Source organism: Somniosus microcephalus, unplaced genomic scaffold, assembly GCF_052327205.1.
Source record: "Somniosus microcephalus isolate GS21.2 unplaced genomic scaffold, FLI_Smic_1.0 unresolved_chr7, whole genome shotgun sequence".
NCBI classification, from domain to species: Eukaryota; Metazoa; Chordata; class Chondrichthyes; order Squaliformes; family Somniosidae; genus Somniosus; species Somniosus microcephalus.
This window is the reverse complement of record NW_028225185.1, coordinates 15,088,563-15,115,511: the sequence shown is the minus strand read 5'-3', so window position 1 is coordinate 15,115,511 and position 26,949 is coordinate 15,088,563. Positions and strand designations below refer to the sequence as shown.

The 26,949-nt window shown below is 53.8% G+C and overlaps 1 protein-coding gene across 1 annotated transcript in view; it reads left to right on the top strand.

Moving 5' to 3' along the window:
• The window catches only part of LOC147086571 (phospholipid-transporting ATPase ID-like), a 112,442-nt gene extending 85,880 nt beyond the window's left edge, over positions 1-26,562 (top strand). The window contains exons 20-27 of the mRNA XM_085978273.1: positions 773-917; positions 6,283-6,466; positions 10,356-10,579; positions 13,113-13,196; positions 14,223-14,468; positions 16,934-17,072; positions 19,581-19,711; positions 22,800-26,562. Coding sequence (XP_085834399.1) covers positions 773-917; positions 6,283-6,466; positions 10,356-10,579; positions 13,113-13,196; positions 14,223-14,468; positions 16,934-17,072; positions 19,581-19,711; positions 22,800-23,102 — 1,456 coding nt within the window. The 3' untranslated portion in view covers positions 23,103-26,562. The remainder of the gene's footprint in view (positions 1-772; positions 918-6,282; positions 6,467-10,355; positions 10,580-13,112; positions 13,197-14,222; positions 14,469-16,933; positions 17,073-19,580; positions 19,712-22,799) is intronic.
• Positions 26,563-26,949: the final 387 nt, after the last annotated feature.

Here is a 26,949-nt window from a genome sequence, read left to right as displayed (position 1 = left end):
TCAGGGCTTCAGGTCCAGGAGATCAGCAGGAGTCAGGGCTTCAGAGATCAGCAGGAGTTGGGGCTTCAGGTCCAGGAGATCAGCAGGAGTCGGGGCTTCAGGTCCAGGAGACCAGCAGGAGTCTGGGCTTCAGGTCTAGGAGATCAGCAGGAGTCAGGGTTTCAGGTCCAGGAGATCAGCAGGAGTCAGGGCTTCAGGTCCAGGAGATCAGCAGGAGTCAGGGCTTCAGGTCTCGGAGATCAGCAGGAGTCTGGGCTTCAGGTCTAGGAGATCAGCAGGAGTCAGGGTTTCAGGTCCAGGAGATCAGCAGGAGTCAGGGCTTCAGGTCCAGGAGATCAGCAGGAGTCGGGGCTTCAGGTCCAGGAGATCAGCAGGAGTCAGGGCTTCAGGTCTAGGAGATCAGCAGGAGTCAGGGTTTCAGGTCCAGGAGATCAGCAGGAGTCAGGGCTTCAGGTCTCGGAGATCAGCAGGAGTCAGGGCTTCAGGTCCAGGAGATCAGCTGGAGTCAGGGTTTCAGGTCCAGGAGATCAGCAGGAGTCAGGGCTTCAGGTCTAGGAGATCAGCAGGAGTCTGGGCTTCAGGTCCAGGAGATCAGCAGGAGTCAGGGCTTCAGGTCCAGGAGACCGGTGTCCCGTCTTCCTCCCCCCCGCCCCCCCCCCCCCCCCTCTGCTGCAACACCATTTGGGGGAAAGGAAGCAAACTGCCCAGGCAGGAGCTCGGTGCATCTGAACGCCAGCATTCCCAGTGTCCCATTCTTTGCTGTTGCTTTCAGGAGGGCTCGGGAGAAGATGATCGACGCCTGCAAATCCATGGAGAATGGTTACAGCTACTCGGAGAAGCTGCCCTCGCCAAACCTTACCTCTGTCCTGGAGGTGGTGCCCGGGGAGTACGCCCTCGTCATCAATGGGCACAGCCTGGTAAGGGTTGAGCTGGCATCGGTGCTCTGGAGAGAACCTGCCATCGAGTCAGACAATAACATCTTGCATTTATACAGCACCTTTAACATAGTAAAACGTCCCAAGGTGCTTCAGAGGAGCGTAAGTCAGACACGATTTGACACCGAGCCACATAAGGAGATATTAGGACCGGTGACCAAAAGCTTGGTCAAAGAGGTCGGTTTTAAGGAGCGTCTTAAAGGAGGAGAGAGAGGCGGAGAGGTTTAGGGAGGGAAAGAATATAAGTTGGGAGTCAAAAGACATAGGAGCAGGGATAGGCCATTCGGCCCCTCGAGCCTGCTCCGCCATTCGATAAGATCATGGCTGATCATCGACCTCAACTCCACTTTCCTGCCTGCTCCCCCCATCCCGTGATTCCCCTAGAGTCCAAAAATCTCTCCATCTCAGCCTTGAATATACTTAACTCCATCTCCCCGCCTTGGTTCCCTATCCCTCGATCCCCTTACCCAACAAAAATCTTTCAGTCCCAGTTTTGAAAGCTCCAATTGCCCCCCAGCCTCGACAGCTTTTTGGGGGGGGGGGGGGGGGGGAGAGTGTTCCAGATTTCCACCAGCCTTTGTGTGAAGAAGTGCTTCCTGACATCACCCCTGAACGGCCGGGCTCTAATTTTAAGGCGATAACAGCAGAAAATGCTGGAAATACTCGGCAGGCCAGGCAGCATCCGTGGAGAGAGAAACAGAGTTAACGTTTCAGGTCTGGGACCCTTCGTCAGAACTGGAAAAAGCTGGAGATGGAGCAGATAGTAAGCAGGTGCAGAGACGGGAGGGGTGGGGGGTGTTAGGAGGGGAGGAAGGAATTGAAAGAACACCCTGTACTTTTGTAAGAGGCAGGAAAGATAAAATGTTGTAAATGGAAATGGCAGAAATCATACAGCATGAGAAATGGGGGCAGGGATTATTATCTGAAATTGTTGAACTCGATGTTGAGTCCGGAAGGCTGTAAAGTGCCCAATCGAAAGATGAGGTGCTGTTCCTCGAGCTTACGTTGAGCTTCATTGGAACAATGCAATAGGCCGAGGACAGAGAGATCAGAGTGGGAGTGAAGCGGTGAATTAAAGTGACAGGCGACCGGAAGCTCAGGGTCACCCTTACGGACTGAACGGAGGTGTTCCGCAAAGCGGCCACCCAATCTGCGTTTGGTCTCCCCAGTGTAGAGGAGACCACATCGTGAGCAGCAAATACAGTATACTAGATTGCAAGAAGTACAAGTCAATCGCTGTTTCACCTGGAAGGGGTGTTTGGGGCCCTGGACAGTGGGAAGGGAGGAGGTAAAAGGGCAGGTGTTGCATCTCCTGCGCTTGCACGGGAAGGTGCCAGGTGAAGGAGCAGGGCTGTTGGGGGTGATTGAGGAGTGGACCAGGGTGTCGCGGAGGGAGCGGTCCCTTCGGAATGCTGAAAGGGGAGGTGAGGGGAAGATGTGTTTGGTGATGGGATCACGTTGGAGGTGGCGGAAGTGGCGGAGGATGATCCGTTGAATGTGGAGGCTGGTGGGGTGAAAGGTGAGGACAAGGGGAACCCTATTGTGGTTCCGGGAGGGGCAGGGGTGAGAGCAGAAGTGCGGGAAATGGAACGGACACGGTCAAGGGCCGTGTCAACCACGGTAGAGGGGAATCCTCGGTTGAGGAAAAAGGAAGACATGTCAGAAGCACTAGTATGGAAGGTGGCATCGTCGGAACAGACGCGGCGGAGACGGAGAAACTGGGAGAATGGAATAGAGTCCTTACAGGAAGCGGGGTGGGAGGAAGTGTCGTCCAGGTAGCTGTGGGAGTCGGTGGGCTTGTAGTGAATATTGGTCGATAACCTATCCCCAGAGATGGAGACGGAGCAGTCGAGGAAGGGAAGGGAAGAGTCAGAGATGGACCATGTGAAGGTGAGGGAAGGGTGGAAATTGGAGGCAAAGTGAATGAAATTGTCAAGTTCGGGACGAGAGCAGGAAACGGCACCGATACAGTCATCAATGTATCGCAATCTAGTATACTGTATTCGCTGCTCACGATGCGGTCTCCTCTACATTGGGGAGACCAAACGCAGATTGGGTGACCGCTTTGCGGAACACCTCCGTTCAGTCCGTAAGGGTGACCCTGAGCTTCCGGTCGCCTGTCACTTTAATTCACCACTTCACTCCCACTCTGATCTCTCTGTCCTCGGCCTATTACACTGTTCCAATGAAGCTCAACATAAGCTCGAGGAACAGCACCTCATCTTTCGATTGGGCACTTTACAGCCTGCCGGACTCAACATCGAGTTCAACAATTTCAGATAATAATCCCTGCCCCCATTTCTCATGCTGTATGATTTTTGCCATTCCCATTTGCAACATTTTATCTTTCCTGCCTCTTACAAAAGTACAGGATGTTCTTTCAATTCCTTCCTCCCCTCCTAACCCCCCCGCCCTGTCTCTGCACCTGCTTAATATCTGTTACATCTCCAGCTTTTTCCAGTTCTGATGAAGGGTCCCAGACCTGAAACGTTAACTCTGTTTCTCTCTCCACGGATGCTGCCTGGCCTGCTGAGCGTTTGCAGCATTTTCTGTTGTTCTCTCAGATTTCCAGCATCCGCAGTATTTTGCAATCTAATTTTAAGGTGACGCCCCCCCCTTGTTCTGGACTCCCCCCACCAGAGGAAATAGTTTCTCTCTCTACCCGATCAACTCCTTTAATCATCTTCAACACCTCGATTAGATCACCCCTTAATCTCCTAAACTCGAGGGAATACAAGCCCAGTCTGTGCAACCTGTCCTCGGAATTTAACCCTTTTAGCCCCCCGGGTATCATTCTGGTGAATCTGCGCTGCTCCCCCTCCGAGGACAAGATCTCCTTCCTGAGGGGCGGGGCCCAGAACTGAACCCAGTTACTCCAGGCGGGGGTCTGACCAGAGCTCGGTACAACTGAAGCATCACCGCCTCCCCTTTGTATTCCAGCCCCCTCCAGACAAAGACCAACATTCCATTAGCCTTTTTAATTAGTTTTTGTACCTGGCCGCTAGCTTATAGTGATTTCCGTACATGGACCTCTCAAAATTCATTGCTGGCACTCGATGCTTTCAAAAGTGTCAGCTGTGGCTCAGTGGGCGGCGCTCTCTCGCCTCCGAGTCAGAAGGTCATGGGTTCGAGTCCCGCTCCAGAGACCTGCGTCCAAAATCCAGGCCGACACTCCCGGTGCCAGTACTGAGGGAGCGCCGCACTGTCGGAGGGGCAGTACTGAGAGAGCGAGCGCCGCACTGTCGGAGGGGCGGTACTGAGGGAGCGCCGCACTGTCGGAGGGGCGGTACTGAGGGAGCGCCGCATTGTCAGAGGGGCAGTACTGAGGGAGCACCGCATTGTCAGATGGGCAGTACTGAGGGAGCGCTGCACTTTCGGAGGGGCAGTACTGAGGGAGCGCCGCACTGTCGGAGGGGCAGTACTGAGGGAGCGCCGCACTGTCGGAGGGGCAGTACTGAGGGAGCGCCGCACTGTCGGAGGGGCAGCACTGAGGGAGTGCCACACTGTCGGAGGGGCAGTATTGAGGGAGCGCCGCACCGTCAGAGGGACAGTACTGAGGGAGCGTTGCACTGTCGGAGGGGCCGTCTTTCAGGTGGGACGATAAACCGAGGCCCCGTCTGCCCTCTCAGGTGGATGTAAAAGATCCCGTGGCCACTATTGGAAGAAGAGCAGGGGGAGTTCTCCCCGGTGTCCTGGGGCCAATAATTATCCCTTAACCAACTTCACTAAAGCAAATGATCTGGTCATTATCAGAGTGCTGTTTGTGGGAGCTTGCTGTGCACAAATTGGTTGTCGCGTTTCCTACGTTACAACAGTGACCACACTTCAACAGGACTTCATTGGCTGTAAAGCGCTTTGGGACATCCTGAGGTTGTGAAAGGTGCCGTATAAATGCAAACCTTTCCTTTCCATTGCATTGCTTTCATCTATGAGTGATGGAGGAGCTGGTATCTGAGAGTGGGACAGGCTGTGTGGGGGTGATGGAGGAGCAGGCTGTGTGTGTGGGTGATGGAGGAGCTGGTATCTGAGAGTGGGACAGGCTGTGTGTGGGTGATGGAGGAGCTGGTATCGGAGAGTGGGACAGGCTGTGTGTGTGGGTGATGGAGGAGCTGGTATCTGAGAGTGGGACAGGCTGTGTGTGGGTGATGGAGGAGCTGGTATCTGAGAGTGGGACAGGCTGTGTGTGGGTGATGGAGGAGCTGGTATCTGAGAGTGGGACAGGCTGTGTGTGGGTGATGGAGGAGCTGGTATCGGTGAGTGGGACAGGCTGTGTGTGTGGGTGATGGAGGAGCTGGTATCTGAGAGTGGGACAGGCTGTGTGTGGGTGATGGAGGAGCTGGTATCTGAGAGTGGGACAGGCTGTGTGTGGGTGATGGAGGAGCTGGTATCTGAGAGTCGGACAGGCTGTGTGTGGGTGATGGAGGAGCTGGTATCTGAGAGTGGGACAGGCTGTGTGTGGGTGATGGAGGAGCTGGTATCTGAGAGTGGGACAGGCTGTGTGTGGGGGTGATGGAGGAGCTGGTATCTGAGAGTGGGACAGGCTGTGTGTGGGTGATGGAGGAGCTGGTATCTGAGAGTGGGACAGGCTGTGTGTGGGTGATGGAGGAGCTGGTATCTGAGAGTGGGACAGGCTGTGTGTGGGTGATGGAGGAGCTGGTATCTGAGAGTGGGACAGGCTGTGTGTGTGGGTGATGGAGGAGCTGGTATCTGAGAGTGGGACAGGCTGTGTGGGGGTGATGGAGGAGCTGGTATCTGAGAGTGGGACAGGCTGTGTGTGTGGGTGATGGAGCAGCTGGTATCTGAGAGTGGGACAGGCTGTGTGTGGGTGATGGGGGAGCTGGTATCTGCGAGTGGGACAGGCTGTGTGTGGGTGATGGAGGAGCTGGTATCTGAGAGTGGGACAGGCTGTGTGTGTGGGTGATGGAGGAGCTGGTATCTGAGAGTGGGACAGGCTGTGTGTGGGTGATGGAGGAGCTGGTATCTGCGAGTGGGACAGGCTGTGTGTGGGTGATGGAGGAGCTGGTATCTGAGAGTGGGACAGGCTGTGTGTGTGGGTGATGGAGGAGCTGGTATCTGAGAGTGGGACAGGCTGTGTGTGGGTGATGGAGGAGCTGGTATCTGAGAGTGGGACAGGCTGTGTGAGGGTGATGGAGGAGCTGGTATCTGAGAGTGGGACAGGCTGTGTGTGGGTGATGGAGGAGCTGGTATCTGAGAGTGGGACAGGCTGTGAGTGTGGGGGTGATGTTGTCGTGTGGACCAGAAACACCGGCATAGACTCGTTGGGCCGAATGGTGGGTTTGTTTGCTGTACATTCTGTGTAAGTACCATAGTTTTTGTGTTCTGTTAGGCCCACGCCCTGGAGGCTGACATGGAGCTCGAGTTCTTGGAGACAGCCTGTGCGTGCAAGGCCGTCATCTGTTGCCGGGTTACGCCCCTTCAGAAGGCCCAAGTAGTGGAGTTGGTGAAAAAGTACAAGAAGGCCGTTACCCTGGCGATAGGCGACGGGGCTAATGACGTCAGCATGATAAAGAGTGAGTACTGCCTATTGAGTCATAGAAGGAGGCCATTCAGCCCATCGTGCCTGTGCCGGCTCTTTGAAAGAGCTCTCCAATTAGTCCCACTCCCCCCTGCTCTTTCCCCCCAGCCCTGTGAATTTTTCCCCTTCAAGCATTTCTCCAATTCCCTTTTGAAAGTCACTATTGAACCTGCTTCCACCGCCCTTTCAGGCAGCGCGTTCCAGATCACCACAACTCGCTGCGTAAAAAACATTCTCCTCATCTCCCCCTCTGGTCCTTTTGCCGATTATCTTCAATCTGTGTCCTCTGGTTACCGACCCTCCTGCCACTGGAAACAGTTTCTCCCGATCTATTCTAACAAAACCCTTCATGATTTTGAACGCCTCGATTAAATCTCCTCTTAACCTTCTCTGCTCTAAGGAGAACATGCCCAGCTTCTCCAGTCTCTCCACGTCACTGAAGTCCCTCATCCCCTGGTACCATCCTCGGAAATCTCCTCCGCACCCTCTCTAAGGCCTTCACATCCTTCCTAAAGTGCGGTGCCCAGAATTGGGCACAAGACTCCAGTTGAGGCCGAACCACTGTTGTATAAAGGTTTAGCATGACTTCCTTGCTTTTGCACTCTAGGGGGGGAAAGTTCGGTTGATTTAGAAACATAGATAAGCAGGAGTAGGCCATTCGGCCCCTCGAGCCTGCTCCGCCATTCAATACGATCATGGCTGATCCTCTGTCTCAATACCATATTCCCACATAACAACAGAAAATGCTGGAAAAACTCAGCAGGTCAGGCAACATCCGTGGACAGAAATTTGAGTTGACGTTTCGGGTCGAACCCTTCTTCAAAACTGGAAAGAAAAGATAGATCGGAGGCAGGGCTGCGATCGGACAAAAGAATAAAAGAAACAAAAGAAGTAAAAAAGAGACAATAAAAGGTGTTAGAAGCTAGACGGGATGGTAATAGGCTGAGATTGGGTGTAAAGTGTACTGGCAGGGCAAGGGATAGCTGCCAGGTGTGAGAGCGAAACAAAAAGAAATTGGGGGGGGGGGGGGGAAAGGAGTGGAAAAATTACCCAAAAAAATGAAATAGGGGCCGAGGTTATGATCTGAAATTGTTGAACTCGATATTGAGTCCGGAAGGCTGCAGAGTGCCTAATCGGAAGATGAGGTGCTGTTCCTCGAGTTTACGTTGAGCTTCCGTGGAACAGCACAAGAGGCCAAGGACGGTGAGGTCCGAGTGGGAATGGAGCGGTGAATTAAAATGACAGGCGACCGGAAGCTCTGGGTCACCCTTACGGACTGAACAGAGGTGTTCCGCAAAGCGGTCACCCAATCTGCGTTTGGTCTCCCCAATGTAGAGGAGACCACATCGTGAGCAGTGAATACAGTATACTAGATTGCGAGAAGTACAAGTAAATCGCTGTTTCACCTGGAAGGGGTGTTTGGGGCCCTTGACAGTGGGAAGGGGGGAGGTATAGGGGCAGGTGTTACATCTCCTCCGCTTGCACGGGAAGGTGCCAGGCGAAGGGGAAGGGCTGTTTGGGGTGATAGAGGAGTGGACCAGGGTGTCTCGGAGGGAGCGGTCCCTGCGGAATGCTGAAAGGGGAGGGGAGGGGCAGATACGTTTGGTGGTGGGATCACTTTGGAGGTAGCGGAAATGCCAGAGGATGATCCGTTGAATGTGGAGGCTGGTGGGGTGAAAGGTGAGGACAAGGGGAACCCTATCGTGGTTCCGGGAGGGAGGGGCAGTGGTGAGGGCAGAAGTGCGGGAGATAGAACGGACACGGTCGAGGGCAGTGTCAATCACGGTAGAGGGGAATCCTCGGTTGCGGAAAAAGGAAGACATGTCTGAAGCACTGGTGTGGAAGGTGGCATCGTCGGAGCAGATACGGCGGAGACGGAGAAACTGGGAGATTGGAATAGAGTCCTTACAGGAAGCGGGGTGGGAGGAAGTGTAGTCCAGGTAGCTGTGGGAGTCAGTGGGCTTGTAGTGAATATTGGTCGATAACCTATCCCCAGAGATGGAGACGGAGCAGTCGAGGAAGGGAAGGGAAGAGTCAGAGATGGACCATGTGAAGGTGAGGGAAGGGTGGAAATTGGAGGCAAAGTGAATGAAATTGTCAAGTTCGGGACGAGAGCAGGAAACGGCACCGATACAGTCATCAATGTATCGGAAAAAGAGGTGAGGGAGGGGACCCGAGTAGGACTGGAACAAAGATTGTTCCACATAGCCCACGAAAAGGCAGGCATAGCTAGGACCCATGCGGGTACCCATGGCAACACCTTTGATTTGGAGGAAATGAGTGGAGTTAAAGGAGAAGTTGTTCAATGTGAGAACAAGTTCAGCCAGGTGGAGGAGGGTAGTGGTGGATGGGGACTGGTCGGGCCTCTATTCCCACTCTCTCCCCAAACCCCTTGATGCCTTTTGTGTCTAGAAATCTATCGATCTCCTCCATGGATGTTTATCTCCTCCATGGGTGTTCTTGCCATGGAGAGAGTGCAGCAAAGATTCACCAGACTGATACCTGGGATGGCAGGAATGATGTATGAGGAGAGATTGGGTCGATTAGGCTTATACTCGCTGGAGTTTAGAAGAATGAGAGGGGATCCCATTGAAACTTATAAAATTCTAACAGGACTAGACAGACTAGATGCAGGAAGGATGTTCCCGATGGCCGGGGAGTCCAGAACCAGGGGTCACAGCCTAAGGATAAGGGGTAAGCCATTTAGGACTGAGATGAGGAGGAATTTCTTCACCCAGAGAGTGGTGAACCTGTGGAATTCTCTACCACACAAGGCAGTTGAGGCCAATTCATTAAATATATTCAAGAAGGAGTTAGATATATTTCTTAAGGCTAAAGGGATCAAGGGATATGGGGAGAAGGCAGGGACAGGGTACTGAATTTGGATGATTAGCCATGATCTCATTGAATGGCGGAGCGGGCTCGAGGGGCCGAATGGCCGACTCCTGCTCCTATCTTCTATGTTAAATATATTCAGTGACCTTGCCTTCACAGCCTTCTGTGTTTTGCGCCTCCCGTTATAGCCTCGCTCGCACCCTGACCGTGATCTTCGGTAGCTGTATCCAACAGGGCCAGGGGTGGTTGTAGGTACAACCGGGGCGGCGCAAATTAAAGGGGAGTTGCCGGGCGGCCATTTTTGTTGCTGGCCGCGTGCCAACACCTGCCCCCCGCACCCCCGCCCCTGTTGCCGTCCCCGGCCGCCTGTGAAGCCTCCCCCGTGGAGTGCCGGCTGCGATCCATCAGTCTCGCTCTCCTCTCGAGTGACGGGCTCTTTTACCAGCACTCCGATCCCTGGTGGCCCAGCTGGACCCCGGGTCGCGCTGCGCTTGCCCCCTCCCCTTTAATAAGGGGAGGAAGGCCCGCAGTACCGCGGCACGTCGCGGGTTCAGGAGGTGCTGCCGAAGAAGCCTTGGCGAGTCGCTGCAGTACATCTTGTAGATGGTCCACACTGCAGCCACGGTGCGCCGGTGGTGGAGGGAGTGACTGTTTAAGGTGGTGGACGGGGTGCCGATCAAGCGGGCTGCTTTGTCCTGGATGGTGTCGAGCTTCTTGAGTGTTGTCGGAGCTGCACTCATCCAGGCAAGTGGAGAGTATTCCATCACACTCCTGCCTTGTGCCTTGTAGATGGTGGAAAGGCTTTGGGGAGTCAGGAGGTGAGACACTCGCCGCAGAATACCCAGCCTCTGACCTGCTCTTGTTGCCACAGTATTTACGTGGCTGGTCCAGTTAAGTTTCTGGTCAATGGTGACCCCCAGGATGTTGATGGTGGGGGATTCGGCGATGGCAATGTCAAGAGGTGGTGGTTAGACTCTCGCTCGTTGGAGACAGTCATTGCTTGAGTTGTTGCAAATCGTTTTTTTTTCTCTCGTTCCTTCTCTCTCCAGCTGCGCATATCGGAGTGGGGATCAGCGGGCAGGAGGGGATCCAGGCGGTCCTGGCCTCCGACTACTCCTTCTCCCAGTTCAAGTTCCTGCAGCGGCTGCTGCTGGTCCACGGGCGGTGGTCCTACTTCCGCATGTGCAAATTCCTCTGCTACTTTTTCTACAAGAACTTCGCCTTCACCATGGTCCACTTCTGGTTTGGCTTCTTCTGCGGGTTCTCCGCCCAGGTACCGACGCGCGCGGGTTTCTGCCCCCTCAATCGAAGATTCTTGAAAATGCGTTATTCATTCACGACGGGGGGGTGGTGCCTGTGGGTGTCGCTGACCAGGCCCCCATTAAAAAGTTAAAGCTGACGGCACTATATCTGAACGCGCGAAGTGTTCGCAACAAGATAGATGAATTACTGGCGGAGCAAGAAATGAATAGAAATACAATAGCAAATATGCTGGAAATCTGAAATAATAACAGAAAATGCTGGAAGCACTTGGCAGGCCAGGCAGCATCCGTGGAGAGAGAAACAGAGTTAACGTTTCAGGTCTGGGACCCTTCATCAGAACTGGAAAAAGCTGGAGATGTAACAGATATTAACAGATGCAGAGACGAGGAGGGAGGGTGGGAGGGGAGGAAGGAATTGGAAGTTACATTCTGTGCTATGGTAAGAGGCAGGAAAGATCAAATGTTGCAAATGGGGATGGCAAAATCATACAGCCTGAAAAATGGGGGCAGGGGTTATAGTCTGAAATTGTTCAACTCGATGTTGAATCCAGAAGGCTGTAAAGTGCCTAATCGGAAGATGAGGCGCTGTTCCTCGAGCTTACGCTGAGCTTCATTGGAACAATGCAAGAGGCCGAGGACAGAGAGGTCAGAGTGGGAGTGAAGCGGTGAATTAAAGTGACAGGCGACCGGAAGCTCGGGGTCCCCCTTACGGACTGAACGGAGGTGTTCCGCAAAGCGGTCGCCCAATTAACCGGGTTGATCTAATGGCCATTACGGAGACGTGGTTGCAGAGTGGCCGAGGTTGGGAACTAAATATTCCAGGATACTTAATGTTATAAATTTCATCATCGTGAAGAAACGACTCATGAAATAACACTGGACGGCCAGCTGGTGGCGCCGTCCAAGGAGTATAAATACTCAGGCGTGGGCCCAGCTTGCCAGGGACATTTTGTAAAGACAGGAACTAGTGAAGGACAACTAGACCTCCATGTTCTGAAACAAGTTGATTAAAGCCTTGCTTTATACTCGAACCAAGTGCGTAGTGAGTTTTATTATGTCACTTAACTTTTAGAAGAGATAGGCAAAATGGAAAAGGAGGAGGGGTATCCCTGATAATAAAGGATGGGATAAAGACAGTAGAGAGAAAGGATCTTAGCTCCGAAAATCAAGAAGTAGAATCGGTTTGGGTGGAGCTAAGAAACAGCAAGGGGCAGAAAACATTGGTGGGAGTTGTTTATAGGCTCCCAAACAGTAGCTGTAATGTAGGGCAGAGTATAAATCGGGAAATGAGAGGCGCATGTAACAAGGGTAATCCAATCATGGGGGACTTTAATCGACAGATAGACTGGGCAAACCAAATTTGCAGTAATAGTGTGGAGGACGAATTCATGGAATGTATAGTTTTCTAGATCAGTATGTTGAGGAACCAACTAGGGAACAGGTTATTTTAGATCTAGTATTGTGAAATGAGAATGCTCCGGCATTTATCTCAGTGAAATATCCAAGATTCTGAGGGGGATTGACAGGGTAGACGCTGAGAGATTGTTTCCCCCTGGCTGGAGAGTCTGGAACCAGGGTTCACAGTCTCAGGATAAGGGCTCGGCCATTTTGGACGGAGATGAGGAGGAATTTCTTCACTCGGAGGGCGGTGAATCTTTGGAATTCTCTGCCCCAGAGGGCTGTGGAGGCTCAGTCGTTGAGTATATTCAAGGCTGAGATCGAGAGATTTTTGGACTCTAAGGGAGTCAAGGGATATGGGGATCGAGCGGGAAAGTGGAGTTGAGGTCGAAGATCAGCCACGATCTTAGTGAATGGTGGAGCGGGTTAGAGGGGCCGATTGGCCTCCTTCTGCTCCTATTTCGTATGTTTTATTGCCCATCCCCTAATCGCCCTTGAGAAGGTGGGGGTGAGCCGCCTTCTTGAACCGCTGCAGTCCGTGTGGTGAAGGTGCTCCCACAGTGCTGTTAGGGAGGGAGTTCCAGGATTTTGACCCAGCGCTGATGAAGGAACGGCCCGATATATTTCCAAGTCGGGATGGTGTGTGACTTGGAGGGGAACTTGGAGGTGGTGGTGTTCCCACGCGCCTGCTGCCCTTGTCCTTCTAGGTGGAAGAGGTCGCGGGTTTGGGAGGTGCTGCCGAAGAAGCCTTGGCGAGTTGCTGCAGTGCATCTTGTAGATGGTCCACACTGCAGCCACGGTGCGCCGGTGGTGGAGGGAGTGAATGTTTAAGGTGGTGGATGGGGTGCCAGTCAAGCGGGCTGCTTTGTCCTGGATGGTGTCGCGCTTCTGGAGTGGTGTTGGAGCTGCACTCATCCAGGCAAGTGAGAGCAGACGGGGCCTCGGTTTAACGCCTCATCCGAAAGACGGCACCTCTGACAGTGCGGCACTCCCTCAGTACTGGCACTGGGAGTGTCGGCCGAGCTGGCCATGCACAAAACAACTGCACTCTGAGCGGCGTGTGAATCTTATTTTTTCCCCAAACCCTCCCTGATTCTAATTCCAACTCTTCCTTTTGTTCTTTCCCCCTACCCCCCCACCCCCCAGACAGTGTACGACCAATACTTCATTACTTTGTACAATATAGTCTACACATCATTACCTGTGCTGGCCATGGGCGTGTTCGATCAGGTACGTCAACTGCTTGCCTTTACGCCGACCTGCGCGCGATTTTCACCGCCTGAGCGCCGAGTTTGTTTTTCGAGCCGTAGCCTGGAAGTGGGAGAGGGGGTGGCCATTCGACCCATTCCTATCTCGCCCATCCAACAATCCCCTCATCCAACTGTCCCAACGATTCCAAGATTCACTGTCCCGCCCCGGAACATCTGTGATGAATAGTCACAGAATCACACAGCACAGGAGGAGGCCATTCGGCCCACCGTGCCTGTGCCGGCTCTTTGAAAGAGCTCTCCAATTAGTCCCACTCCCCCCCCCCCCCCCCCCCCCCCCGCTCTTTCCCCACAGCCCTGCAAATGTTTCCCCTTCAAGTATTTATCCAATTCCCTTTTGAAAGTCACTATTGAATCTGCTTCCACCGCCCTTTCAGGCAGCGCGTTCCAGATCACAAATAACTCGCTGCGTAAAGAATCTCCCCCTCTGCCCATCACCTTAACTCTGTGCCCTCTGGTTACCGACCCTCCTGCCACTGGAAACAGTTTCCCTTTATTTACTCGATCAAAACCCTTCATGATGTTGAACGCCTCCATTATATCTCCCCTTAACCTTCTCTGCTCTAAGGAGAATAATCCCAGCTTCTCCAGTCTCTCCACAATAACTGAAGCCCCTCATCCCTGGTACCATTCTGGTTAATCTCTGTTTGACTGCAGCGTGCGTCTCACGGGGGGGGAGAGAGCTGTTCGACCGCAGCGTGCATCTCACGACGGGGAGGGTGCTGTTTAACTGTAGTGTGCATCGCACGGCGCGTGGGGAAGGAACTGTTGAAACCGCGGCGTGCGTCTCACAGTGGGGGGAGAGCTGTTCGACCGCAGCGTGCGTCTCACGGAGGAGAGGGGGGCCTGTTTGACCGGAGCATGCGCGCGCGGTGGAGGGGGGAGAGGGGGGCTGTTCGACCGCAGCGTGCGTGCATCTCCCAGGCGCGACCGTGTTGCCCCGCCCCGCCAGCAGTACCGTCTGACCGTGCTCGCGGTTCCCCCACAGGATGTGCCGGAGCAGCGCAGCCTGCAATACCCGAAGCTCTACGAGCCAGGCCAGCTCAACCTGCTGTTCAACAAGCGCGAGTTCTTCATCTGCATCGCTCAGGGCATCTACACCTCCATCATCCTCTTCTTCATCCCCTACGGGACCTTCGCCGACTCCACGCGGGACGACGGGACCCACATGGCCGACTACCAGTCCTTCGCCGTCACCGTGGCAACCTCGCTGGTGATCGTGGTCAGTGTGCAGGTAGGTAGGCCCCAGGCCTGTAACTTAGGCCGGTTGTTCGCCTGTATTTTCCGAGAGCAAATTATTAGTTTATTTAATAATTTTAAAAAAGATTGTCGGCTCACCAGTGCTTTCATGTATTTAACCTCCTTCCTTGCCTCCCGTTCTCTCCCCCAAGCCTCCCCTTGCGCTGTGCTAGGCTACGGTTCCAGCAGCCCTCCATTACCTCGCCCTCGCTCTTCCTGTGTAGACCTAGGCAGTGCGAGTTGGCAAGCTATTCGCCTGTGGGCGCTTCACAGTTGAACCCAAATCTGTCCCTGCTGGATCTTGTTCTTTCTCTCTCGTCCTCGTTCTCTCCATCTCGTGCCCTCTCTCATTCAATCTAACTGTCCCTATTTCTCCCTAGGACTTTCTCACTCTTTCTAATTCTCACGGTCTCTATCTTGCTTTCTCGCTCTCTCTCTGACTTTCGCTCTATCTCTATAGCTCTCGTTCGCTCGCTCCATCTTAATTTATCTCTCTCATGCACTGAATCTAATTGTCTCTCCCTCTCTGCCCATCCCTTCTCTCACTCTGTCGCACCTTTCCCCCCCCCCCCCCCCCCCGTCTCCCCTCCTAAAGGCACTGACTCTCACTGGGGTACAGTTCCTGAAGGTGCGGACTCTCACTGGGGTACAGTTCCTGAAGGTGCTGACTCTCACTGGGGAACAGTTCCTGAAGGTGCTGACTCTCACTGGGGTACAGTTCCTGAAGGTGCGGACTCTCACTGGGGTACAGTTCCTGAAGGTGCGGACTCTCACTGGGGTACAGTTCCTGAAGGTGCTGACTCTCACTGGGGTACAGTTCCTGAAGGTGCTGACTCTCACTGGGGAACAGTTCCTGAAGGTGCTGACTCTCACTGGGGTACAGTTCCTGAAGGTGCTGACTCTCACTGGGGTACAGTTCCTGAAGGTGCCGACTCTCACTGGGGTACAGTTCCTGAAGGTGCCGACTCTCACTGGGGTACAGTTCCTGAAGGTACAGACTCTCACTGGGGTAGAGATCCTGAAGGTGCTGACTCTCACTGGGGTACAGTTCCTGAAGGTGCCGACCCTCACTGGGGTACAGTTCCTGAAGGTGCCGACTCTCACTGGGGTACAGTTCCTGAAGGTGCTGACTCTCACTGGGGTACAGTTCCTGAAGGTGCTGACTCTCACTGGGGTACAGTTCCTGAAGGTGCTGACTCTCACTGGGGTACAGTTCCTGAAGGTGCCGACTCTCACTGGGGTACAGTTCCTGAAGGTGCTGACTCTCACTGGGGTACAGTTCCTGAAGGTGCTGACTCACTGGGGTACAGTTCCTGAAGGTGCTGACTCTCACTGGGGTACAGTTCCTGAAGGTGCCGACTCTCACTGGGGTACAGTTCCTGAAGGTGCCGACTCTCACTGGGGTACAGTTCCTGAAGGTGCCGACTCTCACTGGGGTACAGTTCCTGAAGGTGCTGACTCTCACTGGGGTACAGTTCCTGAAGGTGCTGACTCTCACTGGGGTACAGTTCCTGAAGGTGCTGACTCTCACTGGGGAACAGTTCCTGAAGGTGCTGACACTCACTGGGGTAGAGTTCCTGAAGGTGCTGACTCTCACTGGGATACAGTTCCTGAAGGTGCTGACTCTCACTGGGGTAGAGATCCTGAAGGTGCTGACTCTCACTGGGGTACAGTTCCTGAAGGTGCTGACTCTCACTGGGGTACAGTTCCTGAAGGTGCTGACTCTCACTGGGGTACAGTTCCTGAAGGTGCTGACTCTCACTGGGGTACAGTTCCTGAAGGTGCTGACTCTCACTGGGGTACAGTTCCTGAAGGTGCTGACTCTCACTGGGGTACAGTTCCTGTAGGTGCTGACTCTCACTGGGGTACAGTTCCTGAAGGTGCCGACTCTCACTGGGGTACAGTTCCTGAAGGTGCCGACTCTCACTGGGGTACAGTTCCTGAAGGTGCTGACTCTCACTGGGGTACAGTTCCTGAAGGTGCCGACTCTCACTGGGGTACAGTTCCTGAAGGTGCTGACTCTCACTGGGGTACAGTTCCTGAAGGTGCTGACTCTCACTGGGGTACAGTTCCTGAAGGTGCGGACTCTCACTGGGGTACAGTTCCTGAAGGTGCTGACTCTCACTGGGGTACAGTTCCTGAAGGTGCTGACTCTCACTGGGATACAGTATCCCCCGATACCAGTCACATCTCTCTCTCTCTCACCATTCTTGGTATGTGAGCTGTTCGGCTGTGAGATGCATCATAGTGACCCCGAACCTATCCTCACCCATCACCCCCCCACCACCCCCCTCCCCACCGTACGTCCAGGAGTCACCGATTGACGATCAAGAACGGATGGCCTTGCTCAATCCCAGTTTTGTTTCCTGTAGTATTGTCCGGGGTTTGGCCGTTCTGCGTGAGGGTGGCTGCGCCTCTGGGGTGACGTGACCTCACATCCTGTCTGCTCTTGTCCCACAGATCGGACTCGACACTGGCTATTGGACGGCCATCAATCATTTCTTCATCTGGGGCAGCCTGGCCATTTATTTCGCCATCCTCTTTGCCATGCAAAGCGTCGGTCTCTTCGAATTATTCCCCAACCAGTTCCGGTTTGTCGGTGAGTCCGTGAGGAGCTTTTTGTATCGGGATACCCGCCCGGTCTAGCGGGTGAGCTGGTGGGGTACAGCTACTGCGATACGCGGCAAGACCAAAAAGTGAAGCAACCCGACATATTTTTAAATAGATTCTGTAGACTGTTTGCTGCAGTCATAGAGGCTCTGTTTAAATAGACTCTGTTTGCCGCAAGTTCCGCCCCGGCTCCGACAGTGGTGTCAATACTCATAGAAATTTACGGCACGGGGGAGGCCATTCGGCCCATCGTGTCCGTGCCGGCCAACAAAGAGCCACCCAGCCTAATCCCACTTTCCAGCTCTTGGTCCATCGCCCTGGAGGTTACGGCACTTCAAGCGCACATCCAAGTACTTTTTAAATGTGATGAGGGTTTTTGCCTCTCCCACCCTTTCAGGCAGTGAGTTCCAGACCCCCCTCACCACCTTCTAGAATACAAGAGCCAGGGAGGTTATGCTCGAACTGTACAAAACACTTGTTGGCCCACAGTTAGAGTACTGCGTGCAGTTCCGGCCACCACATTACAGGAAAGATGTGATTGCACTAGAGAGGGTACAGAGGAGATTTACCAGGATGTTGCCCCCCAGGACTGGGGAATTTTAGCTATGAGGATGAAGGGGTTGACGTATGACGAAAGGCTGAGGTTGGGCCTATACTCATTGGAGTTTAGAAGAATGAGAGGTGATCTTATTGAAACATGTAAGATGCTGAGAGGATGTTTCCCCTCGTGGGGGAATCTAGAACTCGGGAGGGATAATTTCAAAATAAGGGGTCGCCCATTTAAGGTGGAGATGAGGAGGAATTTCTTCTCTGAGGGTCGTGAATCTTTGGAATTCTCTTCCCCAGAGAGCTGTGGAGGCTGGGTCATTGAATATATTCAAGGCGGAGATTGACAGCCATTTGAACTACAGGGGAGTGAAGGGTTATGGGGAGAGAGCGGGAAAGTGGTGTTGAGGACAAGATTGGATCAGCCATGATCTTATTGAATGGCGGAGCAGGCTCGAGGGGCCGATTGGCCTCCTCCTGCTCCTGGTTCTTATGAAAGATTGGGCAGGCTGAGGTTTTCTTTGGAACAGAGGAGGCTGAGGGGAGATTTAATTGAGGTGTATAAAATTATGAGGGGCCTGGATAGAGTGGATAGGAAGGACCGATTTCCCTTGGCAGAGAGGTCAATAACCAGGGGGCAGAGGTTTAAAGTAATTAGTAGAAGGATTAGAGGGGAGTTGAGGAGAAGTTTCTTTCACCCAGAGGGTGGTGGGGGTCTGGAACTCACTGCCTGAAAGGGTGGTAGAGGCAGAAACCCCTCACCGCATTTACAAAGTACTTGGATATGTACTTGAAGTGCCGGAACCTCCAGGGCTACGGACCAAGAGCTGGAAAGTGGGATTAGGCTGGGTGGCTCTTTTTCGGCCGGCACGGACACGATGGGCCGAACGGCCTCCTCCTGTGCCGTAAAGTTCTATGAGTATTGACACCACTGTTGGAGCCGGGGCGGAACTTCCGGCAAACAAGAGTCTATTTAGACAGAGCCTCTATGACTGCAACAAACAGTCTACAGAATCTATTTAAAAAGACTCGCGAGAAGCTGCAGCAAAGAGAACTCATGATGGAAACTACAGCAAAGTCTACCAATAAAAGCAGGGTGAATTTTCTCCAGCGCAATGGAGTGAGTGGAGGATAGGTGCATAATACAAATTATGTGCCTTAAAGCAATCCCAGACACTTACTCCTGCTGTCATTGGCTGGGGGGATTAACCAATCATCTCCATTCTAGCCGGAAATAATGGGGTCACTGTATGCAGCCAATAAAACCCCAGGAAGGCTCCAGTGAGCATCTGCCTCTCCTAATGTTTGGCAGTTGCATCCAGAATCTCCTCACTGGGGGCACAAAATTCCAGGCCGACACTCCCAGTGCAGTACTGAGGGAGCGCCGCACTGTCGGAGGGGCGGTACTGAGGGAGCGCCGCACTGTCGGAGGGGCGGTACTGAGGGAGCGCCGCACTGTCGGAGGGGCAGTACTGAGGGAGCGCCGCACTGTCGGAGGGGCGGTACTGAGGGAGCGCCGCACTGTCGGAGGGGCAGTACTGAGGGAGCGCCGCACTGTCGGAGGGGCGGTACTGGGGGTGCGCTGCCATGTCGGCGGTGTCCTCTTTCGAGATGAGACGTTAACCCGAGGCCCCGTCTGCCCTCTCAGGTGGACGTGAAAGAACCCACAGCGACTATTGGAAGACGAGCAGAGGGGGGGGAGTTCTCCCCGGTGCCCTGGGCCTAATATTTATCCCCCAGTCAACAAAAAAAAATGTAACCATTCATCTCCATGCTGTTAGTGGGATCTTGCTGTGCGCCGTATTCTGTTGCGTTTGCCGGCATAACAACCGTGAAGAGTTGCTTGGGTAGGAAGGGACGCGCTGAGGGGGGGTGTAAATGAAAGTTAACTCTACGATGGCCAGTCCTTCGAATGCGCTCACGGCTGCCTTGCTCTGTCTCTCCCCTCCAGCCAATGCCAACAACACCCTGGTGCAGCCGACCGTGTGGTTCACCATCATATTAACCACGGTCATCTGCATCATGCCGGTCGTCGCCTTCCGCTTCCTCAAATTGGACCTCAAGCCCAGGCTAGCCGACACGGTAAGATCCCATTTCGCTCTCTGCCGACAGATAACATTCCACGGCACGCGCAGGGTAAAGACCCTGCTTTGGCGCGGCGGGTGTTCAGTGCAGGAAAGTACCAGGCTTCATCCCCGGCCTGTGTGGACATAGCTGATCTCATCCAGGGCCTCAAATGGGGCCTACTTCATCTTTTGCCCTACTGTATTTACCCTTGGTCCTGCACTTTAGCCCAGTCCATTCACTGGGTCTCCTGCACTGTGGGATTGGACCTTCCCTGGGTGTCCTACACTGGGAGAGTTGGATCTTCCCTGGGTGTCCTACACTGGGAGAGTTGGATCTTCCCTGGGTGTCCTACACTGGGAGAGTTAGATCTTCCCTGGGTGTCCTACACTGGGAGAGTTAGATCTTCCCTGGGTGTCCTACACTGGGAGAGTTGGATCTTCCCTAGGTGTCCTAAAGTGGGAGATTTGGATCTTCCCTGGGTGTCCTACACTGGGAGAGTTGGATCTTCCCTGGGTGTCCTACACTGGGAGGATTGGATCTTCCCTGGGTGTCCTACAGTGGGAGAGTTGGATCTTCCCTGGGTGTCCTACACTGGGAGGGTTCGATCTTCCCTGGGTGTCCTACACTGGGAGAGTTGGATCTTCCCTGGGTGTCCTACACTGGGAGAGTTGGATCTTCCCTGGGTGTCCTACACTGGGAGAGTTGGATCTTCCCTGGGTGTCCTACACTGTGGGATTGGACCTTCCCTGGGTGTCCTACACTGGGAGAGTTGGATCTTCCCTGGGTGTCCTACACTGGGAGGGTTCGATCTTCCCTGGGTGTCCTACACTGGGAGAGTTAGATCTTCCCTGGGTGTCCTACACTGGGAGAGTTAGATCTTCCCTGGGTGTCCTACACTGGGAGAGTTGGATCTTCCCTGGGTGTCCTACACTGGGAGGGTTCGATCTTCCCTGGGTGTCCTACACTGGGAGAGTTGGATCCTCCCTGGGTGTCCTACACTGGGAGAGTTAGATCTTCCCTGGGTGTCCTACACTGGGAGAGTTGGATCTTCCCTGGGTGTCCTACACTGGGAGAGTTGGATCTTCCCTGGGTGTCCTACAGTGGGGGAGTTGGACCTTCCTTGTGAAACACAAAAAAGTACAGGTACAGCAAGTAATTAGGAAGGTTAATGGAATGTTGGCCTTTATTGCAAAGGGAATGAAGTATAAAAGTAGGGATGTTTTGATGCAACTCTACAGGGCGCTGGTGAGACCACACCTGGAGTACTGCGTACAGTTTTGGTCTCCATATTTAAGGAAGGATATACTTGCATTGGAGGCAGTTCAGAGAAGGTTCACGAGGTTGATTCCTGGGATGAAGGGGTTGTCTTATGACGAAAGGTTGAGCAGGTTGGGCCTATACTCATTGGAGTTTAGAAGAATGAGAGGTGATCTTATTGAAACATATAAGATTCTGAGGGGGATTGACAGGGTAGATGCAGAGAGGACGTTTCCCCTCGTGGGGGAATCTAGAACTAGGGGGCATAGTTTCAGAATAAAGAGTCGCCCATTGAAGACGGAGATGAGGAGGAATTTCTTCTCTCAGAGAGTCATGAATCTTTGGAATTCTCTACCTCAGAGAGCTGTGGAGGCGGAGTCACTGAATATATTCAAGGTGGAGATTGACAGACATTTGAACTACAGGGGAGTCGAGGATTATGGGGAGAGAGAGGGAAAGTGGTGTTGAGGACAAGATTGGATCAGCCGTGATCTTATTGAATGGCGGAGCAGGCTCGAGGGGCCGAATGGCCGACTCCTGCTCCCGTTTCTTATGTTCTCTGGGCATCCAGTGGATGTGGTGTATTTGGACTTTCAGAAGGCTTTCGATAAGGTCCCGCATAAGAGATTAGCGTGTAAAGTTAAGGCACATGGGATTGGGGGCAAGGTACTGACTTGGATGGAGAACTGGTTGGCAGACAGGAAGCAAAGAGTTGGAATAAACGGGTCTTTTTCCGAGTGGCAGGCAGTGACTAGTGGGGTACCGCAGGGATTGGTGCTATGACCCCAGCTATTCACAATATATATTAATGATCTAGACGAGGGAACTAGATGTAATATCTCCAAGTTTGCAGACGACACAAAGCTGGGTGGGCGTGTGTGCTGTGAGGAGGATGCCGAGAAACTCCAGGATGATTTGGACAGGTTGGGTGATTGGGTAGATGCATGGCAGATGCAGTATAATGTGGATAAATGTGAGGTTATCCACTTTGGTGGCAAAAACAGGAAGGCAGATTATCATCTGAACGGCAATAGATTGGGAAAAGGGGAAGTGCAACGAAACCTGGGTGTCCTTGTGCACCAGTCGCTGAAGGTAAGCATGCAGGTGCAGCAGGCGGTTAAGAAGGCAAATGGTATGTTGGCCTTCGTAGCGAGAGGGTTCGAGTACAGGAACAAGGATGTCTTGCTGCAGTTGTACAGGGCCTTGGTGAGACCACACCTCGAGTATTGTGTGCAGTTTTGGTCGCCTTATCTGAGGAAGGATGTTCTTGCCATCGAGGGAGTGCAGCAAAGATTCACCAGACTGATACCTGGGATGGCAGGAATGATGTATGAGGAGAGATTGGGTCGATTGGGCTTATACTCGCTGGAGTTTAGAAGAATGAGAGGGGATCTCATTGAAGCTTATAAAATTCTAACAGGACTAGACAGACCAGATGCAGGAAGGATGTTCCCGATGGCGGGGGAGTCCAGAACCAGGGGTCACAGTCTAAGGATAAGGGGTAAGCCGTTTAGGACTGAGATGAGGAGGAATTTCTTCACCCAGAGAGTGATGAACCTGTGGAATTCTCTACCACAGAAGGCAGTTGAGGCCAATTCATTAAATATATCCAAGAAGGAGTTAGATATATTTCTTAAGGCTAAAGGGATCAAGGGGTATGGGGAGAAGGCAGGGACAGGGTACTGAGTTTGGATGATCAGCCATGATCTCATTGAATGGTGGAACAGGCTCGAGGGGCCGAATGGCCTACTCCTATCTTTTATCCTGCACTGTGGGAGTTGGGCCTTCATCTCGGTCCCTCAGGCACCCCTCCCCCTCTAAGACGTGTCCGTTTTCTTCCCGCCAGGTCCGCTACACGCAGCTGGTCAGGAAGAAGCAGAAGCCACAGCATCGCTGTATGAGGCGGGTGGGCCGGGCCAGCTCGCGGCGCTCTGGCTACGCCTTCTCGCACCAGGAGGGCTTCGGCGAGCTCATCACCTCGGGCAAGAACATGCGGCTCAGCTCGCTGGCCCTCTCCAGCTTTGCCAGCCGCTCCAGCTCCAGCTGGATCGACACCCTGCGGAAGAAGAAGGCCGACCCGGCCAGCACCCCCAGCCCTGTGGTGGGCGAGGAGCGCCAAGTTGCGAGAGGGAAAGAGGCCTCGAATTAGAAGGTGGAACGAGCTGGCGAGGAAGGAGGGCGGAGCCGGGGGGGGGGTTGCTGGGGTGAAAGAAAGGACCATTGCCCCAGGATGACTTGGCTGATCCCGCAAATGACGGATGTTGTAACCAAGACCGCCTCCTCACCCGCCATGATCCGTTCGTTCGTTAACCCGCCACCGCAAGAATGTACATTTTTCTTAATTCCTTCCCTAAAATCAGTCTTGTTGACCGTGCGCCAAGACGCAAGAGACGGGGGGAGGGAGAGAACCTGCCGCGGACGTCCGTCGAGAACGCCAGCCAGCGTGCAAGGCTCGTACCCCCCGCCTACTTTTGGGGTCGCAGGCAGGGAAGGGGCGCATGGGGTAAGGGAGGAACGGTTCAGTCGATGCCCTCACTTTGTGGCGCTGGAGGGAGAGGATAGGAGGGTAAGGTCGGGGGGCGGGGTGGTGCTACTGTTTCTCCCATCACATCCGAGTAAATTCCAACGCCCGCCATCTCCCTAATCAAGACGTGTTCTTTGACGCCAGTTGGCTCAACCAATCAGGGCACTGCATCGTCCCGTTCTCCTCTTCGAAGCCGTACGATTGGCCGAGATTTGGGGACGCTCTGCGCCTCACCTCCGTTTGGGATTGGAGTGGGGGGGGTGGCGGGTGTTGTGTCGTGTCTGGTTGCTCAGTTTTCTGGGGTGGCCTCTCGGGGTTTGGCCTTGGCGACCCGGCATGGCATTCTGGCGAAGCGCTGCCAATCACCAGAGGGGGAGAGAGCGGGGGGGTGGGGGCGAGGAGGAAGACCCCAAAAATCGCACCAAAGATTTCAAAGACTGTTTTATCGTTCTAACCAAAGCAAAGGGGACTCTGTTGCTGTTCCCAAAAAAAGGGGAGGGGGATTCCCGACGGAACGACGCCATCTGGAGCCCGGGGTACGTTTCCCCAACAGAAGTGGACACCAGAACCGCCAATCGGCCGCTGGTGGTGCATGCTCGGCCTGGGCACCGGAGGTGGAGCACTTTGCGGAGGCCGAGTCTCCAGAGGTCAAGCCGAGGATGGGGCCGTGTCAAAGGTCAGGAAGGCGCTCGAGGGCAAGGGTTGGTTGAGAACCGTCGGGAAGAAGCAAAAAAAAAAAATGTTAAAAGAGTTAAGCGTTCGACATGCCCGTACTGTTCGGAAGACGGGTAAATGTTTTTCAACGCTTCTTGTTGAATTGACGTGTCTTGAAGTCCGCTGGGAAACCAAACGTTCCCCCTTAATTCTCAGGGGGGCAAATCCAGGCCAGATAAAGCCTGGTCTCTCCATGATCGGGAGAAGAACTTGTTCTCCTGTGTACTAGAATATTCTGCCTTCCCCCTTCCCCCAAAGATCTAGGCTTCAATCCAGAGAAGGGCCTTGCCTTCCCAATCTCTCTTTCTCTTTCTCTCTCTCTCTCTCTCTCTCTTTCAATCACGCGCTCTGCATGACAAGAGTTGATCGGCTCTTCCAGAGGTTCCCGTTGATTGGGGAGGCTTTCCGTTGTCATGGCCGCGGTTGCCATGGAGGGCAGTCCAGGTGAGGCTTTCCGTTGTCACGGCCGAGGTTGCCATGGAGAGCAGCCCAGGTGAGGCTTTCCGTTGTCACGGCCGCGGTTGCTATGGAGAGCAGCCCAGGTGCCATCATGGTAGAGGAAGCCAACAGAAGTTGACTCATTGCCGCTCCCCCCACACCCCGCCCCCATACAAAACCACAAAAAAAAAGGCGAAAACCAGGCCGGCAACGAGTAGTTGCACTGAAAGTGCAGTGGGACTCGGCCTTGCCACAACGTAGGTTGCAGGTACTTGCTAGTACTTGCGCCACTAGCACGGCGGAAGATTGGGCCGTGGGGAGGGACCGTCATGGTTGAGTATTGGTGCAGTCGGTTTCTCAAAAATGTTGTCAAGCGGCGGGGGGGGGGGTGCTCCTGCACTCCCCCTGCCACTCCCCCAGTTCACACTGGCACTCTTGATCACCTTATCCCCAGTTCAGGCTGGTACACTCCCTCTTCCCCCTCCCTCCCTCTCCAATCACTCTGGTATTACAAAGTATTTACAGCACAGAAACAGGCCATTGGGCCCATCTGCTCCGTGCCACCCCTCTTCATCTCACCCCGTCAACATATCCTTCTATTCCTTTCTCCCTCATGTGTTTATCCAGCTTCCCCTTAAATGTATCTATACTATTCACTTCAACCACTCCCTGTGGTAGCAAGTTCCACATTCTCACCACTCTCTGGGTAAAGAAGTTTCTCCTGAATTCCCGATTGGATTTATTAGCGACCGTTGACGTAAGAGAACTACTAAGCACTTGGTCGGAGTATAGAACAAGGCTTTAATCAACTTTCACAACCATGAGCTCTAGTTACATCACTAGTTCCTGGTTACAAAAACGTCCTGAGCAAGCTGGGCCCACGCCCGAGTATTTATACTCCTTGGACGGCGCCACCAGCTGGCTGCCCAGTGTTATCTCATGAGTCATTTCTACATGAATGGGTAAGCTTCATGACAACCATCTTATATTGAGGGCCCCTAGTTCTGGTCTTCCCCCTCCACAAGTGGAAACGTCTACCCTATCGAACCCCCCTTTCATAATCTTAAAGACCTCTCTCTATCAGGTCGCCCCCCTCAGCCTTCCCGTCTTCCCCCACCCCCTCAGGTCTCACTGCTTCTAACACACTGGGCAGTTGCCAGTTATCCCGGCCGCAATTGGGGGGTTTGTTCCAGCCGCATTGACCACTCTGCTGGTCCAGCTGGCCGTCCCCCCCCCCACATCTGCATGATGGGTCACGCAAGAGAGAGAGACAACCCGGGACTGCCAACCACACATTGGGTTCAGCAGGCCAGTTGTTGCTGCTGCTGTGGTAACCTTTGCCCTTCGCGGTTGCTTAGAGGAAGTGTTGTGGGAGCTGCCGTTCTCCTGACTCGAGGGAATGATATCTGAACTCGCCCACCCTCCCCGGGCCTCAGGAAGTGACGCTGGAGTTTGCGGCTTCCTGCTATAAGGGGCTGATGCAAAAAGCAAATGCCATTCCCTGTTCCTCAGGAGCTGATGTTCCGGGCTGGCCATTCCCTGTTCCTCAGGAGCTGATGTTCCGGACTGGCCGTTCCCTGTTCCTCAGGAGCTGATGTTCCGGGCTGGCCGTTCCCTGTTCCTCAGGAGCTGATGTTCGGATTGGCCATTCCCTGTTGCCAAGTTAACAAGGGGATTCTGTCCACACTTGGCGTCGTCACATCGGGCTGACTTGCCAACACTGCAGGATCGGACTGGCGTTTCCAAGAAATTGAAAATTAATCTCCAGGAGGAAAAGCATAGGAGACGTTTAAAAAAAAATTTGCAGTTGTGTTTTTTTCCCCAGTTGGCGTTTAACACTTCAGTCAGTCAGAATAGTTTCGGAGATGGGAGGGGGGGGCGGGGGGGGAGAAGAAAGGGGCTGTTCGGTCGACCGTCAGGTCACGAGGGCTCTGTGTTCGCTTTCCAATTGGCCGCGGGAAGGCGGGTCACGGCGGGGGTGGGCGGCCAATGGCGGAGGGGGAGGTGGTGGTGGGGGTGCGGTTGGAGTCATGTGATGAACACGTCAAACCAGAGTTGGCCGAGCCTCTCACCCCAAGGCGAGCAGAAGTCACAGGTGGGGGCTAGGCCCCTGAATGTCCAGAACGGGCGGGTTGCCCTGGCAACCAGTGGTGCGGCGCCTTAACCACGACCCCTTGCCGGGCTCAGAACCAGTGGGCGGTGCCTGAGCGCCTTGCCACGCCTTTTTTTAAATATAGTTTACTGCGCAGTCGATAATTAATTTCCCTCCCGTTGCTCTTCTCAGGCTTTGGGGCCTAGCTCCTCAGGCCTCAACTGAGGC